At 54.9% G+C, this 18,562-nt stretch overlaps 1 protein-coding gene across 1 annotated transcript in view; it reads left to right on the top strand.

Annotated features, from left to right (window-relative positions):
* The window catches only part of NRXN2 (neurexin 2), a 99,840-nt gene that overhangs the window by 5,006 nt on the left and 76,272 nt on the right, over positions 1–18,562 (top strand). The window contains exons 2-4 of the mRNA XM_027089966.1: positions 6,948–6,965; positions 11,816–11,845; positions 14,235–14,306. Coding sequence (XP_026945767.1) covers positions 6,948–6,965; positions 11,816–11,845; positions 14,235–14,306 — 120 coding nt within the window. The remainder of the gene's footprint in view (positions 1–6,947; positions 6,966–11,815; positions 11,846–14,234; positions 14,307–18,562) is intronic.

The raw sequence follows: 18,562 nt of genomic DNA, 5'->3' as shown, positions 1-18,562 counted from the left end.
ACTCGGCCTGTGAGTCAGATGAGTACTAACCTTCCGACTAATTTTTCCTGACCTGTAAAATGGGGATAAGCATGCTTATCTCACAGGTTTGTTTTGGGAATGAAGTGAGTGTCTGGTACATAATTAGTGGTGTAAATGGTAGTTGTTATTATAACAGAGTACTCTTGGGGTTTTGAAGAAGGGGTGAATTTACAAGTCAGGGGATTAATAATAAAAGGCATACTATTTAAGATTGGCCTTAAACGTTGATCAGTAAACTTGGTGTGGGGAGGTCACGCTAAGCAATGGAACTAGTGAGGACAAAGGCGTGGAAGGGGGAAATGTACATCATGTCCTTAGAGGGGCACCAAGGAGTACAGGGAAAACAGTGGAATCTATAGCAGGAGAAGCAGGATGAGGCCAGGTCTTGGAGTTTTTCTTTTTTGGGGGCGTGCCGTGAGGCTTGTGGGATCTTAGTTCCTCAACCAGGATTGAACCTGGGCCCCTGGCAGTGAAAGCACTGACCACCAGGGAATTCCCCAGGTCTTGGAATTTTGACTTAAATCATTCACCTAACATTTATTGGATGCTGTGTATAGAGTATTGGTAAATGGAGCCACAAAAGAATTTTGAGCAGGCACGTGAATAAGAAGAACTGTGTTTTGGAAGCTGGGAGTGAAGGGTAGAATGGAATATGGAGGGCAGAGTCATGCGGTGGAGGGATCAGTGGGAGATGGTTCAGGAAAGGGATATTGGGGCTCTGACCCTCGGCTGTCTTGGGGACTGGCAAGGAAGGGTGGTGGCGGCAGTGGTGGCAGTAGCAGCAACAGTGGCTGAGAGCTTTTGCTGAGACTGAAGCTGCAGGACTCTGCCTTTCCCACGTGGAGGGGCAGAGGTGATGAGGTTTCAGGTTTGCTTGCTCGGAAGGATGGCGGTGGGAGTTGCGGGGAGGGAGAAGTTGGGAGGGGGACCAGGTTTGAGCCACAGGTCATGCACCTGTCTTGGTGTTCCTGGACAGAGGCATCCAGACAGTTGGAAGTGTGAGACCAGAGCTTTGAGTTGAAGGTGGGGCTGCAGGTAGAGACCTGGGAGCCACGTGTGTGGAGAGAGTATTTGAAGCTTTGGGATCAGATGAAGTGGCCAAGGAGAAGGTGAAGAGACTTCAGGGGGGCTCATTTGGGAGGAAGAGGGAGAGGAGTGTCCGCAGACTCAGGGAAGGAGCAGTTAGAACAAAAAGTAAATCGGATCACACAGTCAAGGGAGGAGAGAGCGGGGCCTCACAGCTAGTGGGCATTTGCTGGGTGCCTTGAAGGCATGACCACCCCGTGAGATGTAAGAGCTGGGATCTGAACTGAGCTGACTCCGGGGCCCCCCACCTTCTCCATGCTGCCTCCGAAAAGGAGAGTCAGTCAGTCAGCTGTGTCCGTGGATGACCTGCATTTGGCTTACTGGAGGTGCCTAGGGACAGCGTTTCATTAGAAACCAGCAACCACCCCAGATTCCTTGGGCCACAGCTTCTCCTTTCAGCCACTATGTGATGAGGGTGTTCCTGTATTTGTCGTCCCAGCAGTGAGAGAGGGCAGTGGAAATCGATCAGGAAACTCACAGGCTTCCGGAGCCCGCAGGGAGGAACTCACCCTGGAAAGTGGGGCATTATCCCATTAAAATACACCGCTCACTAGCATTTACAACATTACAGATGGAAATCTTTTAAAAATATGTTGCACACCTTTCTGCCTCCCTAAGCATATTTGGAATGTGATTTAACCTTTTTGGATGACTCAGGATGTCTCTATTCCCCTCAGGTATTGCACCGGACTGTCACACAGTGGTTCCTTTGTTGAGGTTTGTCCCTGCCTGAAATGATGCCTGACTTTTGAGTTCTTAATGTTAGCTTTTTCTAGTTTTTCCACCTCTGCCCTGAGGAGGAGTTGTCAGGTAACAATCCATATCCCTCTCTCTCTCTCTGTTTGTGAACTTGGAAATCAGCATTCCCAGCATGTTAGAATTGGATGTCGCTAAGAAGGAATGGATTCTGGGTTGGGTCTGAGAGGCTCTCCTATGAGAAAATAACAGTTTTTTTTTTTTTTTTTTTTTTTTTTTTCAGTACGCGGGCCTCTCACTGTTGTGGCCTCTCCCGTTGTGGAGCACAGGCTCCGGCTGCGCAGGCTCAGCGGCCATGGCTCACGGGCCCAGCCGCTCCGCGGCATGTGGGATCTTCCCGGACCGGGGCACGAACGCATGTCCCCTGCATCGGCAGACGGACTCTTAACCACTGCGCCACCAGGGAAGCCCAAATAACAGTTTTTAATGCATAACTGTTATCGTGTCAGTTTTGGCTGCTCAGAACTGTTTCTTTTCTTTGGTTCTGGTCTTCATCCCTGTCCTTGATAATGAATCTGCTGGAATCCCCAGTTCATGTTAGCCAAGGCAATGCCATTTATGCCCTCGGGGGAGGCACTCAAGACCTGTGTGTATGAAAGTTGAGTAAATGAAGTCACATATGTGGAATCACTCTGTCAGCTCTAACATCTAATACCTGTGGTCCTGACAGTTTCTGCTGTTGGAAACGGCTCTAGGCAGAATGGGATGGACAGCTCGAGAGAGAGCTGTGCAGAGAGCGACTGCTGTAAGATCCCAGAGATGAGATAGATGCTCCCAAGGAAAGCCTCCTGTGGCAGAATGGTTAAGAGCATGGGCTGACGGGTTTAATCCCGGCTTTGCTACTTGCTAGCTGTGTGAACTTGGACAGTTTGCTGAATTGCATTGTTCTTCAATGTCCTACTCTGTAAAATGGAGGTCATGTGTTGTTGTAGGACTAAATGAGTTAATACATGGAAATCCTTTACAATGTGCCAGGCACTATTCTAAGTGATCAATAAATGCTACGATGATTATTAACCCTCGTGGTCAGAGAAGGCTTCAAGGAGGAGGTGGGAATTGGCTAGATCTTGAAGGATGACTGAGTGAGATTTGTGGAGGTAAAGGAAAGACCAGGGTTTCCCCGCCAGGAAAATGTTCTAAATGAGGAGTCCAGAGGGTATGAGTCGAGTGTATCAGACCAAGATGGTTGTGCTTTATGGGAAATAAAATCAGAACTGTAGATTAAAGCCAGCTTCTAGAAGTCCTGAACTTCAGGCCAAGAATGCAGCCCATCGAAACTTTTAAAGCCAGACAGATTTGGTTCAGATTTTGACTCTGTCCCTCACCAGCAGTGTGACCTTGGGTAAGTTTCTTCCACTTTCTGAGCCTTGACTTCCCCGTCTTTACAAGGGAGTAATAGTAGTATCTGTTGATGAGGTAGCACGGAAACGAGGCATGGAAAAAGCCAGGCACATTTGAAGTGCTGGGTAAGTGAGAAGTGTTCACTTCTTATTTTTTATTCATTCAACAAACACAGGCATGCCTTTTTCTGAGCCAGGAACTGTGTAAGCAGCTGGATATAGAGAGATGAATGAGACGTTGTCCTTCCTCTTGGAGATCTCACAGTCCAGCCAGGAAGCAGACGTGGAAACACAATCGCAATAGAGATGCGATAAGTGAAATAACAACCCGAGCTACATATCGAGAACTGGCACAAAAGAAGGATGGCTAGGAGGTCAGTTCAGAACATAGACCAATGTATACTGACTTGGTCTGAAAGCAGGAGTCGACTTTCTCAGGCAGCTGAGGGTGAGAGGAATGAGGATGGGGAAGGGTGTTTCAAGCGGAGGGAATAGTATGTGCAGAGACGTGGCATATTAGGGAAAGGGGAAGAAATTGGGTGTGGCTGAAGCCCGGACTGTCGCAGGAAAGGAGGTTGGAGGGAGGCATGGTCAAACCCAAATGGACTTTCCTGAGAAGATTGGACTTGATCCTGTAGGCCCTGGGAAGCCTTGAAGAGTTCTAAGCAGGGTCGTGACTCAGTTGGACCACTTTGGTGGTGCTTGGACTGTGACTTGCAGGATAAGAAGACTGGCTGTAGGGGGAGATCCTTTAAGAGGCTTATTAACATTCCGAGGAGAGGATCTGATGAGGGTTTGGCCTTGGGGCTTTGCTGATGGTGATGGAGGGATGAAAAGTGTTTCTAGGAGTCGAGTCGAGCTTTTAGAGTTTTACAAGTTGGAGCTGATAGGACCTGGTGATTGGTGTGAAAAAAAAAAGAGCAAGGCTGATTTCTGGGTGTCTGACCTGATCCGGGAGTGCAGGCAGGAGGAACGGGCTTGCAGGGGCGAGGGTTTTGAGGTCCATCTTGGACATGAGGACATTCAGCCCATGAGACACTCAGGTCAAGCTTCTCTGAAGGCAGATCAGGAGCACAGAAGAGAGGTTTGTACCCAAGCTACTGAAAAGTTCTAACCGTGTGTGTGTGCGTGTGCATGTGTGTTGATCATGGCAGTACTTGTCAGGTGTACCTGGTACATGTGCCCAAGAGCGAGGCTGGGCATGGGCCGGGGGACCAAACAGCAGGAGGCTAATGAAGGAAACCGGGGGTCAGGGGTGAGCATGGGGGCTCTGATGACCTAGGAGCACAGTGGACAAAGGCAGAGGCGATTTTGTGCTCCTGGGCAAGTGTCCTTTTCTTTACAAAAGAGGTAGGTAACACACCAAGCTCGTGAGGGCTGCTGGGAAGCTGATGCGGACAACGCACGTTGAGGGTCTGTACGGCGTCTGGCATGTGGCTAACTCTTGGCCTCTCTGGAGCCTGGCAGAGTATGGGGCACATGCTGGGTGTTCAAGAAGCGCTGGTTGAGAGCAGTGCCTTTGCTGAAGGCAGGGAAACGGGAGCTTTGTTGCAGCGGGTAGAGATGTCAGATGCGGCTTTAGTGGTGGACTGGGTGTCAGGAGCTGAGTGATTGCAGAGCGCATGGCTGGGGGTGCAGGACTGGCCCCCAGGGAAGAGGCCAGGGATGAAAATACAGGTTTGAGGGTCCCTTAGCCGTGAAAGTGCACTCTCATGGAGGAGTGAGGGAGAAGAAAGAGGAGTGTGGAGGGCCTGGGGCTGAGCCTGGAGGGGCCCGTGATGGCAGGTGAGGGGCACAGATGAATCAGCAGAAAGCGAAGGGCAGCCGAGAAAGAGAGGCCAGTGAGTCCCGAGGGGACCCTCTGCGAAGCCAGGAGAGGGGAGACTCATGTAGGCAGCAGGCTGTACTTGGTCGTCTGACCTTCCTGAGCATAGCACGACCCACATTTGTGGCAGGTGGGAATAGGGTTTGGAATCCCCGCCATGTCGGGTGATGTGCCTCCTTGTTTGTGCAGGAGCTGGAGAGATGAGTGTGCTGACCGGCCAGGGCCCCAGCACACTGCGACAAAGAGATCCGGACACAGCGCTGCTCTCGAGAGTCCAAGGGTTTTCCTGAGGGTCCCTTTCTAGCCAGCTCCCCTCCCCACCATAAATGTCACGTGATTCAGTTTATTTAAGGAAATCATTGTATACATGGCCTCTGGGGGATGCAGCTGTCAGGTAAAAGAAGCTCTGTGTTGTATGGAAGTGTGTTTGTAACACACGTGGATATGTAAAGGCTTGTGTGTGTAGGTTTAGAAAACAGGAGACCGATAGATGGATAGATAGCAAAAGGGGGCTGTGTTCCTCCCAGGGTGTGTGTCTCTAGTCCCTGGAGGGAGTGGGGGGTGGTGTGGTGTGTGCATCTCATGTTATGTATTAGGTCACAGCGTGCGTATGATTCTGCATTCAGCCTGTGTGTGTGTATTGTGGGCGTGCTATAAGGTGTGACAAATGACAGTGTGTGTTTCTGGAGTTTAGCTCACCCCCTAAGAGCGGATGAGAAGAGAACACAAAGTGAGGCTGGAGGTAGGAGATGGTGTGTGCACACGGGCATGAGTGTGTCCTGAACAGCTGTTTGCGTGTACACGTGTGTATCCCGGGTCCACATACGTGTGCTTGCGTGCGTGTGTGTTTGCCGGATGGGTCTGTTTGTTTGTAGGTCGTGCTGTTCCTTTTCCCCCTGTTGCCTCCTCTAAAGGCTCCCGGTAGGTGGCAGGTCAGAAATGCTTTCAGAGGGGCCTTCTTGGCGCTCTTAGGGAGCAGGCCGGAGCTCCGCTGAAGAACTGCCTCTCTCCTACCTTCCTTCCTTCTTTCTTGATCTCTTTGGTGAGCCCCAGGGACAGGCCCAGGCAGGCCCCTGAGAGGTGAGGGCTGACTGCCCAAAGGCTGTGGCACGACAGAGGGATGGGCCCAGTCTGGCCCCCTGAAGTGGCCCGTCCGGCCTGGGGACCTTTAGCCACACCCAGCTGTTGAGAAGGCATTTATCCCAGAATCACAGAACCAGAGCCAGAACGGTCCTCAGAGGAGCTCTAGTCCACCCGTCTCATTTTTGCAGAGGAGGTACTGGGGGCTCAGAGAGACTGGGCGACTGGGATGGGAGTCACACGGCACTCTGAGGCAGAAACTGTGTTTTCTGAGTACGTTGACTTTTCTCCCCCGACAGGGTGGCGGTGGGGAGTGCTTGGGCCCGAGTGTGCACAGGCTTCAGGTGTGAGTCGTGTGAGAGATTATGCATGTCTCTGCATCATTAAGTGCCTATGTGTGTCAGTGTGTCACTGAGGGTGAGCCCGGCGTGAGCGTGTCCCCATCTGTCTCTGAGACGCGATGGAGTGCGGGGGTGGGGGGAGCGTGCTGGGGGAGTCTGGACACCTGACTGCTGCTCCTGGCTCTGCCTCTGATTTCCCATGTGACCTTGAGCGGTTAGCTCCCTGTCCTGGGCCTCAGTGTCCTGAAGTGTAACTCGAGGCTCATGTCCCCTTGGACTGTGTGACCCTGTGTGTGAGGCTCTGATTCGGGGAACAGCTTGGTCTCTGTCTCATCCCCGCAGGGCCTTCCTGATTGGGTGACTTGTGTCCGGGCCTGGGGGGGCTTGGACCCACCTTCCATCACTCCCCTTGGAGCCCTGTCCTTGGTACCCTCGCTAACTGTCCTCCTTTTTTTCTCTCTTTCTGCATCCCCCTTCCTGAACCTCGCCGGCCTGTAGAGGAGCACCCCATGGAAGGTGAGTGATACCTCTCGGTCGCTGGGGTGGCAGATCGATCGCCGGGGGGCCTGGTGGTTCCCTCCCCTGCCCATGTGTGGGGCCCCCAGGGAAGGATGTCTGGGTGTCCTCTTGGCTGCCTTGGCCCGCCTCTCACCTGGTCCCTCTTTCCGGTTTGCTGGGGAGAACTGTCTGGTAGAGGCCGTCCCTCCATTGCCTGTCTTCAGCACATCTGCCCACAGGCCTTTCTTCTTTCCTGGGAGGAGACCAGACGGGGGGGTGGAGCTGGAGGGATGGGGCTGGAGCATTCAGAAGTGTCCAGAAATGATTGAGGAGATGTGTTTTTGCCCAGCCCAGCTGAGGAAGCTTAGAAAGGCCACGCTGCCAAGGGTTGGGGTGTGGCCGGGGCTGGTGCTTGGGTAGAATCTGCTCCAGGGTCTGAAGAGCGCAGGCAGAGGCGGGGCTGTCGGGTCCCCAGGTCAGGGGATGTGGGCTGGGTGGCGGCTTCTCCTCTTTGACACACTTGTAGTCCCCTGTCCCCTGTCCCACGGGCTGGCCTAGGTAGGTAGGGGTGGTCTGCTTCTTCCTTCAGCCCAGGCCCGGGGAAGGGCGGGGAACGTGCCTCACTTCGGGGTCTCTCTGTCCATTCTCTCCCTGTCTTCTGCTTCATTTGCCTTCTCTCTCTTTCTGATTTTTGTCTTTGCCGCTCTTTTTCTCCAGGGTTCTGTCCCTGGACCTCTCTCTTTGTTTCTGTCCTTCCCCAGGCTCTCTCTGTGTTCCTGTCTGAACCTTCTCTCACTCACCGTGCTTTTCCCTGTTTCTTTTCCTTCTTCGAGGTGGACCACGTCAGGGAGGGAAGACTGGGTTGAATGGACCAGGCTTGACACCTGGGCTGCAGGGGAGCTCATGTGGCCCACACAGGGAGGGCATGCAGCGGGCGGGGAGGGAGATAGGACCCCAGTCACCAAACCTGCCCCACACTTTCTTCTTGGAGTAGCAGGTGTGGGAAGCATGTGCGCAGCGCCAGGCTGGGAGCTCCCCGGGCCTGGCCCTGCCCTGGATGCAGGAGTCTGGGGAAGGAAAGAAGGGGCTGGAATCCACTTTCCCTGGTGGTGTCCATGGTTTGGCTTGTCTGTCTCTCTAATGTCCCTTCTCCTTGGGTGCCCTCAGGTCTCCCGATCCCTCTGGGCAGGCACCCGTGTGTGTGTGTGTGTGTGTGTGTGTGTGTGTGTGTGTGAATCTGTATGCACACTGTTCACGCAGCTCTGCTCTGTTGTGTCTGGGTGTCTTTGTGCACGTCTGTACACGTATGCCTGTGTACATGTGTCTGAGTGTGTGTGGAGGTGTGCGCCCCTCCAGCATTGTGTCTTCTGTGGCGTGGCCCACATCTCCGTGTGCCTCTGTAGGAGCGTCTGCATCTGTGTCTGCATCTGTCCTGTCTGTGTCTGCCTCTCCGTGTGTCAGTGTTTACCTCTGTGTGTGTGTGAGAGAGAGTCTGCGTGTCTGTGTGGTCGCAGCCTTCTGAGGGCTGGAGATAAGATTTAGTGCTGATGGGACTTCTACTTGCTCTTGATGTCATGTCTCCTCTGGAACAAAGGGAGAGATGGAGGAGAAAGAGAGGGGAAAAGGGTGGAGGAAAGGGGCTCGGGGGGAGGGAGCAGGGGGCAGACAGACAAGAGGAAGGAGAGGGGGTAAGTAGAGGCGGGAAGAGGAAGGACACAGTGGAGGGAGGGGCAGAAAGGGGAGAAATGGGGAGGGGGAAAAGGCCAGCCCAAGAGAAGAAACCGGAGGGCTGCTGTGGGGAGGAACAGTGGCCTGGAGCTGAAGGGGAGGAAAAAGGAAACAGTTCTTCTCCAAACAAGTAGAATAGTAGAATAGAGGGACAAGACGGGAAGCTGGGCTTGAGGGACAAGTGGGGAATGAGACCACTTAGCCACCTCTTGGGGGCGCCATGGTGGCCTGCTGGTCTGGATGTGGCCCTTCGTGTGCTTGCAGGTCAGTGGCTGTGCAGGGGTGTGTGTCTGAGGCTGTGTGTGTGTGTGTGTATACACCCAGGGATGTGATGCATCTGTGTGTCTCTGTGTCCTGGCTGCTTGTGTGTCTCACAATCTTGTCCCCTGTAACCCTCTTCCTTCTTTCGATGTTGGTCCTCCCTGGGGTTTTGTCAGGAGAGTGAGGGGGCGAGACTGAGAGTGGGGAGGTGGGTCTGGTAGGTGGTGGCTTCACGGGGGGTGGGCTGGGGGACTCCTTGGGGGCATTACGCTCTGGACTCTGCAGGTCCCTCTTCAGATCTCTGAGTCCTCCGTGCCTTCACCCTCTTGTCTGGTCCTTCGACACTGTGCCTCAGGCCTAGCTTTCTCCCAGGGACCCAGCCATCCAGCTCCCCAGGCCCCTGCCGAGCATCTCCTTTTGGGGATCCTGGTAGCCCCACCCCCTTCCCCCTAGCTTTTTGTAGCAGGGAGAGAAGACCCAGAAGCAGCCAGATAAAGTGCCCTAGGAGGGGACCCTTGGTAACGCCATCCGTCACTACCAGCCTCTTCTCCAGTGGCTGGAGGAGGGACTGATGCCACAGGTAGAGGTGGGGAGGGGTGTAAGGAGGGGGGCTGGGGCATGGGGAGAGCAGAGATTTCAGGCCACGGGGTGAGGCAGGCTTTAGGGAGAGCACCCTCGGGCCAGGCTGGGCTGAGCCTCAGGTAGACGGGGCAGGGAACCAGCCTCCCCTTCCCCAAGATGGCTGGTGCTCTCACTCCTGAGGGAGCTGAGCAGCTGGTTGCCGTGGCGACAGAGGGAGAGTGCGTTATGCTAATGAGGCTGGCTGGGAGCTGGGCAGTGGAAGGGTCTGCGAGGCAGAGATGCCACTCCCCCAGAGCAGTGGTACAGGTGGCAGTGGGGACAGGAGACAGGTTCACAGGTCCCTCGGCTCCTGGGCCTGGAAGAATTGGATGAGGGGTTAGGGCCCTGGGTCTGGGTCCTGGATTTAGGGGGTTTGGAAGATGCTGGTAGTTTTGGGGGAAAGAGTTGGTGGGGGGCGTTCGGAGCAAGGAATAAGATTTGGTCCAAATGCTTGGGTCCCCTCCGGTTTTGTGGATAAAACCTGTGTCTTCCCAAGAGCTGTTTTGTCCTGAGGCAGCCCTTGTCAGCTGTGGCCCCCTCCCCCGACTGGCCTCAGACCCAGCACTGGGGAGAGATGAGTGCTGCGCGAGACAAGACGGGGGCAACATGAACCATCTACCCAAATCTTCCACAGGATCCCGGCCCTTGGCCCCCGGCCATGCCCTTCTGGCCTTTTTGCTGCCTTTCTTTTTGGAACCCAGGCATCCTGGCCCTCAGCCTTGCCCCAGAGACTCCTGGAGCGCTTTTCCCTGTCTTGCATCCTGGTCCTGGCTTTCTACCCCCAGGGCCCACATCTCATGGCCTCAGCAGTGGGGATGGTTTCCAAGGGTGAGGTGGTGCTGCAGGGCTGTTCCTTCCCCATCCTCTTGGCCAGACACCACGGGTGCAGGGATGGGGGAGGCGAGGGCTGCGGTTCGGTGGGGCTGGTCATCTCAGGGAGCCCTGGGGTCTCAGCTCAGCTGTGGGGCATGTGCTGCAGCCTCTCTGAGGGAGGGTGTTCCTTGGCTGATGCCTTCTGGGGACTGGGGTACTGGTCCAGTGGGCCAAAGTCTCTCCCCCTAAGGCTGGGGGGGCCCCAAATCAGGGCTGACCAGGCTCTCTCAAGGGACCAAGGCACCCCTGAAAAAAAATCCCAGACAATCTTGCTCTCAGTCTTGGCTGTCAGGCTTCTGTTTTCCCTTTTTAAAATTCAGCTTTTGGGTCACCTCAGAGAGGGCCTGTCCAGAGAAAGGGGATCTGTAGAATAGTTTCGAATGAGGTGTGTCGACCTCTCAGAGAGCTGGGGCTCCCGCCCATGGGTCTTGGCTGCCCTCTTTGGTCTTTGCTGTCCAAGAGTGCTGGCCTGGCCTCCCAGTCCTCCCTGTGGAAGGATCCAGGCCCCCATCCTTGCTCCAGTGTTTCCCTAGATTCTGTTTCCTCCAACCTGCTGTCTCTCTAACTTTGTCCTCCTGAATCTCAGTTTCCTCGTAGAATCCGGGTGGGCAGGGTGCCTGTTACCCATTTGGAGGCTGTTGGGAGGATTGGACCTGGACAGATGCCTTTCCACAGCCCCCTTTGGTGGGAGATTCCCTCTAGGTCCAGGCTCTTCATACCCCCGTCTTCCCGGTCTCTGCCAGGCTCGAGGGGTAATGGGATGGGGTGGGGTGGGGGGGTTTGGATATCCCTCTTGTCTGCTCAATCCCGCGCTAACAGGACACTCTCTCTCTCTCCAGGTGGCTTTGATTTTTGTGTCGTGTTTTATTTTCTCCTCCATCCGAATCGTTTTTCTCGTTGACTGTTTTTTTTTCTCTCCGCCTCCCGGAAGAAAAAAAAAAGAAAAAAAGAAAAAGGAAAAAGCAGCCCTCCCAGCCTCATGCTTCTCCTCCTTTTCCTTTTTTTTTTTCCGGCAAGAAGAAAAAAAAAGAAACCAAAATCTCCTCTCCCCCTGCAGTGACTCCCTGCCCCAATCCTCCCTCTGGTTCTGCCTGTACCCCCCTCACCGTCTCCGGCGCCCCCCCTTCTCTCTCTCTCTTGCCCCGCTTCTCGTGCCCTCCACCCTCTGTTTCGGCATCGGGCCCCTTTCCTCAGCTCTGGGCTGGGGGCTCTCCTCCGATGTCTGTCACAAGTTAAAAGGGTTTTAAATTGTGGCAGCAAAAGCTTTTCCTCCCCTCTCTCTGGCTGATTTTGATGACTCGTGTTTTCTTTGTTTCTTTCCCCTTTTCTTTCTTTTTTCTTCTTTTATTGTCTCCTTTCTTTCTTTCTCTCCTTCCCTTTCCAAGGTCCGGCTCACCTGACGTTAAACAGCGAAGGTATGGTTTGAAGTTCTGGCTTGGTTTGGATTGGATTGGATTGGATGGCCCCCAACCTGCACCTGGATTTTCTGTCCACCCCCCCTTGCCCCCCTTCCCCCTCCTCCACTTGTCCCGCCTCCTTCCTGCCTTCCTACCCCCTTCCTCTGCCTTGTCTTTATTTTATTTGGGCGCTGGGGTGGGTGGGGGCTGGTCCCCGTGTGTGCTCTCCCCTCTCCCACCTCCCCCGACACACTCCATCCGCCCTCATCCCACCTTGGTTTCTGACATCAAGAGATGTTTGAACTCCTGCCGTTGTCTCCAGTCACCTTTTTGCGTTTTCCTGATAGTGTATCTTGCTTTTTTTTTTTTTTCTTTCTCATGGTGGTGTTTTATTTCCTTCTGCTCATTCTGCTCATTCTTTCTTTTCTGTGAACCCAAATAAAAAGAGAAAAGCATGGGCTGGAGGAAGTGGATTTTAGGCAGCCTCATTCCCCTCATCGCTGTGGGATGCCCCCTTTCCACAGCAGTTACCCCCACCCCGGTACACCCTCACCCTTGTGTCTTCTGGATGTCTCCTGACCCTGTTTGACAGATGAGGACATTTAGGTCCAGAGAGATGAAGTGACTTGCTAGTGATTACGCAGCGTTTAATTGGTGGTACCGTTGGGACTGCTCATCTATTTTTAGCCTCCCTTCGACCAAGTCCTTACCATCTTTAAAAGCCCTGGTGTTCGGCAAACCTGGAGACAGACCCCAGGAGTCCTGACCTTGATCCCCTAGCTCTGACCTCCCTGTTGCTGACTCCCTCCCAGATCCTCAGGCACTGCTTCCCTGCCCCGTTGGTCCTCTGTTGGGGCTCATCTTCCATAAGGACAGGGTGGTATCCTTAGCCTGTAGGCAGGAGAAGCCTACAGGATGAAGGCTGGGCTGTGGGGAGAGACTCAGATCGGGAATTTGGGATGCATTTAGGTCTGGGGAGGTAGAGGCCTGGGATTCTTGCAAGGATGTGAAATTATGGTAAGAAATGTGGGGAAAGAGGAAGTCCCGAGTGGGGAGTCAGGGCCTGGTGGGTTTACTCACATCCTTCTTGCATCTCAGTGCCTGATTCTGGGTTTGCTGGCTGTGGCTCACCTTTGTCCTAGATGAAGCCCTGAAGGATCCCTAAAGCCACCCCTCCACCTCCCGAAAGGCCACAGCCCAGGTGTTATTCTAGCTTCAGTTCTGAGGATTGGGGTTGGAATAAGGGCCCAGACAAGGACTTTTTTTTTTGCGGTACGCGGGCCTCTCACTGTTGTGGCCTCTCCTGTTGCGGAGCACAGGCTCTGGACGCGTAGGCTCAGTGGCTGTGTCTCACGGGCCCAGCCGCTCCGCCGCATGTGGGATCCTCCCGGACTGGGGCACGAATCCGTGTCCCCTGCATCGGCAGGTGGACTCTCAACCCCTGTGCCACCAGGGAAGCCCCCAGGACTTTTAAACTCCATTCTTGAGTTCCCCTTAAGAACCATCTCGTGGGGTCTGGCAGTAGGTGTGGTGCCTGGGAGCCGCTGGTCAGGGCTGGGTGGAGAACTTAAGGCAGCCTGGAGGCCAGACATGGTGACGAGTGCCTGCGGGACTCTGGAGGCCTGGGCTGGGGGCGCTGGCCGGTGGCGAGCGGGAAGTCCTCCCCGAGAAAGGCCTTCCCACATCCACTGTGGAGATAAGATTTAGTGCTGCCAGCCAGGCAGGACCTCCTGGTGTGCGCAGCCCTGCTGAGGGCACAGTGGAGGGACAAGGAGCAAACAGAGCGCGTGGCCCTGCCCCTGGGAAGCCCCGCGGCCTAACTGGCCAAGAAGTGGATGAAGGCAACATTGAGAGCACTCACTGCAGTAAAGGAACAGGTGTAGAGGGAGAACCAGCTTGCCTCGAGGATGGGCAAAGAGGAGAAGAGGGCTTTGGTGCGGGAACGGGGCGGTTTTGGAAGAGGGGTGCTCTGTCAGGCTGTTGGACTAGTTGAAGAAGAGGAACCTGGCCCAGCAGAGTGCGGCCGAGAGTGGGGGAGAATCTGGACGGGAGGTCAGGGCCCCCAGGGCCAGAGGTCTGACCTGTTTGCACGTTGTTGGGCAGAAGGGGCTCCTGAACCAGCAGCGAGGCCTCTGCTCCTCTGCTCGTCTCCCCGCCCCTGGGCAAGGAAGGGGAGGTCAGTGGTCGTGAGTCTGACGGGGTTTGTGGGGCTGATGGTTCCCGGTTTGTCAACTGGCTCCTTCCCCAGAGGCCCTGAAGCGAGCGAGTCCCCAGAGCAGCACCCCACCCTGACCCTGTACCTCCAAGCCGGCCCTCTGCCCTGGACAGGGCCCTCCATCGCCTCAAGGCTGGGGTGGGACTGCCTGGGTAGCCCCCTGTGCCTGACTCCCCAATTCTGCTTCTCCAGTAGGGTCCTTACTGTTCTCCGAGGGGGGGGCCGGGAGAGGAGGAGCCAGCGATGTGCACCAGCCGACAAAAGGTCAGTGACCCCACGGTCCCCAGAGAGCCCAGCCCTCACCCTCTGTAGGCCAACTTCACTTTCTGGAGGGCAGCTGAGTCAATAGAGGCATGTACCCTTCAACTCCCTCTGAGGTCCACCCGCAGTACCTGCCTCGGTGTAAACGGCCACAAACCTCCATTTCTTTCCCAAAGCCCAGTTGTCCTGATGACCTCTTTCTAGAACACGGATGTCCTTTTTTTCTTGGCCGCGCTTATCTTAGTTCCCCGACCAGGGCTTGAACCCATGCCCCCTGTGGTGGAAGCGCTGAGTCTTAACCACTGGACTGCCAGGGAAGTCCCCACAGATGTCTTTTGGTGGTAGTTGTTCAGGCCAAAGAACAGGTATGACTAGAAAGTATCTGTTTCTCTGGGAGAGTGGCTAGGCAGCAGGGTCAGCCCCCCATTTAACCATCAAATTCTGCAAGCACGATAGGTGTCAGCCCAGGGAGATTCTGGTTGGGAGATGTGGCATTTATAATAAGTTGTGTATCACATGCGTCACCTAAATGAGCCTTGACAACCCCTTGTGGAAGGGCTCATTGCCCTTGGTTTACAGATGAGGAAACTGAGGCTTGCCAATGCCCCTGAGGCCAGCCCGGGGCCCTTTATCCTGTCTCAGGGCTGTAGGTTTCAAGCTCCTTTTTTTTTTCTTCACTGAGCCTGCCTCTCTCTCTCTCTTTTTTTTTTAAATAAATTTATTTATTTTATTTATTTATTTTTGGCTGCGTTGGGTCTTCATTGCTGTGCACAGGCTTTCTCTAGTTGCAGCGAGAGGGGGCTATTCTTCTTTACGGTGCGCGGGCTTTTCACTGCAGTGGCTTCTCGTTGCAGAGCACGGGCTCTAGGCGCGCGGGCTTCAACAGTTGTGGCACGTGGGCTCAGAAGTTGTGACTCGTGGGCTTAGTTGCTCCGCGGCATGTGGGATCTTTCCGGACCAGGGCTTGAACCTGTGTGAGGCTGCCTCTCTTAAGAGACTCTCTTCCCTAAGAAGTTTACAGGGCAGTGTAGCAACCCCTCAAGGAGTTCCAGTGGGTGCCAAGCCCTGGGGCTATCAAGTCCCATTCTTTAGTACTTGCTGTTCTGTTGGCCTGCATTTCTGCCATCCCTGCCCTCTTCCCCAACCATTTGGTATCTCTTTCAGCTGACTCTTGAAAAAGCAGCCAGGCCACCACACTGGAAGTCTCCCCCAAACTCCCCAGGCAAACCCAGAAGCTGCTCGGCGTTCCCTTTGTCTACACCTCCATTACATCACTCGCCACACGGCGAGTAACTGTCACTTTACCTGTTTGCCTCCCCAACTCCACCGAGCTCCCTGAGGACGGTGATTGGGTGTTTTCGTTCGTGTACCCCTGATGCTTTCCACAGCTCCTGGCACATATGTAGGTGTGTGCTCAGCAGATTTATTTTAAATGGGTGAATGGGCTCTGTTCTCAAGGGGCTCACTGATGTTCTAACAAAGAACTACAATAAAGTGTGGTACGTGCGAAGTATAGGGAAAGTACGGACTTTGTGCAGAGGAGTTAATTTATTCATTGATCTAGAGAGAGAGGCAGCACATACACACAGAGAAAGTTACATTCCAGCGTAAGAGTCGTTTATTTGTGGAATGGTTTACAGTTTATGAAGCCTCACCTGGTCTGGTCTCTTTCTAGATGCCCACGGCGACCTGTGAGGTAGGCCGATGATGAGTTCCTTTGTCCTGAGGAGGAAGCTGGGGCTTAGAGATGTTGCCTCTTGGCCAAAGTCACAAAGCTGGTGCAAGAGCCAGCATTAGTGCCCAGGTCTTCTTTCTCACATCACACTTCCTTTCAAGGGAGCAGTACAAGATGTTACTAGGCAGTAAGAGCCAAATGAGCTGAACAGACAGCTGTAGTGCTTGAGCGTAGGGAGGGGCTAAGGGGGCTGGAGACCTTCCCAGAGGAGGGCTTTGAGCTGGGCCTGGAAAGGAGGCAGCTGCTCTGCCCCCCCATGGCCATTAGAGATCCAGGACCACAGCAACTGGTCTCTAGCCACATTCAGCTTGACTGTGGACACTTGTGGGGCTCCACGTTCCCCGACCCTGGGAGATAAACAGGTATCAGCAATGACCCCCTTCCAGTGCCAGGGGCTATTAGGAACCGGTAACTGTTCAAGTGCTGCTGGGAGTTGTGGTTCCGGGGTCGTCCGCGCGGTGAGGTGGGGGAGAGCGCCCCCTGCTGTTTCAGGTCTCGCTCCTCTTAGATGTGGTTGGTGCTCTTCTGAGCACGGTTGTCAGGGCAGCCCCCACTTGCTTACCTGACACACTAATCCCTAGAGGTCCTACTGCCTCCTCCCCACTCAGGGGCTATCTCTGTCCTTCCCACCACCTTGGGTTTTCTTGTTCGCATTTGTTCATCTATTTTGTCGCTTTCCCCCAATTCTTTCAGGTTCCCTCTGGCTGCTCCAAGCCTCTTTCCATCCCTGGGCCTACCTGGGTCCGTGGCGGTGACGGGCGTTGGAGAACATGTAGACTCTGGCTCCAGAGTGGCTGGCTCTGCCTCCTCTCCTAGGAGACCAGAGCCAGAGCCCAGAGGAGTCGAGGAATGGCCTCATTTCTCCACTTTGCCTTGGCAGCCGTGGTCCAGCCTTAGGCCCGCCTCTCTCCTTTTTACTGGCCTCTTTTGTTCTGTTCCAATCACTTTTTCACGTGGTTGCCTTATTCTTTCCTTTCTTTCTTTTTGACTCTCCCTTTAATATTTTCTTTGACTGCAGTGAAGGTGAGGGAGTGGAAGGGGAGGCCCAGCTTCAGGGAGGGAGTAGGATGCAGAGCAAACTCAAGGTCAAACACATTCCCTTTTCTGGTCCTTGAGCCCCCCCCACCTCCCGCTCTGCCAGTGCCTGGGCAGCAGGCCTGGTTGCTATGGAAACAGCAAGGCCCTAAGAAACCCTTGGCTTCCTTTCCTGGGAGGTCTCTGTCCCCTTTTCCTTGCGGGCCCTCTTCCCATCACCCTTACCTGTCCCCTCCCAGCTTGCCCTCGTCTTTATCCAGATTGCTTCCCCCCATCACCTCTTGGTCCCTCACAGCTCTGCGCTGTCTCCATTTCCCTTCTGTCTCTCATGGTCCATCTTTCTCCTTCTCTACATGGCCTCCCTCCACATCGCCAGTCTTTCCCTTCTTGTTTCTCCTTGACTCCTCGTCTTTGTTTTCTGGCCCTTCCCACTGGAGCCCCAAGGTAGGCAGAGTGGGGCTTGTGGCTGTCCCCATGTGGCCCATGCCCCACCAGCCTCGCTGCCCTGTGACCTCAGGAAACCAGGCCTGGCCAGCTGCAGTGAGTGCGGTGCCAGGCTCTGGGGCAGCAGCTGGTGCCTTGGCATCCGGAAGCAGTGAGGACTGAGTCTGTGGGCAGACTGCCCGGAGGGAGAGAGTGGGGCCGTTGTGCAGGGGAGAGGCATCTGCAGGAGATGCACCCGGAGAGCCACGGCTTCCACACGCGGCGCCTGCTGCTGGGGCCCGGCCCACAGGGGGGCGGGGGCCTCTGAAGGCCGCGTGTGCCCCCTGCACCGGCATCGTGCCCTGCTTCTTCCTGGGCCTGGGGGCCTGTGCTGAGAATCTCTGCACTCCATGAAGGCCCTTGGCCGGCCATCTTGTTCACCCCCACATCTACCCTGCAAGGTGGGTGGGCCCAGCTGTTGTGCCACCGCCTGCTGGGAGGAGAAATGAGTTACTGTCAGAGTCCAGGTCCTCTGCGCTCCCTTGACTCCACTCCACGGCCTGTTTTCTTCCCTCTGTGTGGGCTCCGGCTTGTGAAGGTGTGGGGCTGGGACCCACCTTCTTTGCACGGAGCCATTGTCACCCACTTACAGAACACTAAAAGTCCCTAAGGCCCTTCCAGTTGTTTTCACTCCTGTTTAAAGCGTGCCAGTGGAAGGAGCCCCATGCAAGGCGCTTACCCGTGTACGCACACTCACACACACATGCACGAGGGCCGGGTCTGCCTGTGCACTTTTGCCCCCAGCCATCTCCTGGCACACAGGGTCCCACACCTGCCCTCTGGGGACCCTTGGAGGCTCTCTGCCTAGGGCCTGTCTGTGCTGTCCTCTCAGGTTGAACTAGGAAGCTGGGGGGGCGGTGACAGCTGGCATGGTGGCCACCTGTGTCAGCCCCGCCCAATGGCCCACTGCTCCCTGACACACATCCTTGCCACCTGCATCGCCCTCCCATGTGTCTTCCCCCTGCCTCCTCCACCCCATTCTCCTCATCTGCTCACTGCTACAAAG

Source organism: Aethalodelphis obliquidens, unplaced genomic scaffold (assembly GCF_003676395.1).
Source record: "Aethalodelphis obliquidens isolate GAN/ISIS:26980383/991018 unplaced genomic scaffold, ASM367639v1 scaffold69, whole genome shotgun sequence".
Taxonomy (NCBI): domain Eukaryota; kingdom Metazoa; phylum Chordata; class Mammalia; order Artiodactyla; family Delphinidae; genus Aethalodelphis; species Aethalodelphis obliquidens.
Note: the sequence above shows the minus strand (reverse complement) of the source record. Positions and strands in the feature narration are given on the sequence as shown.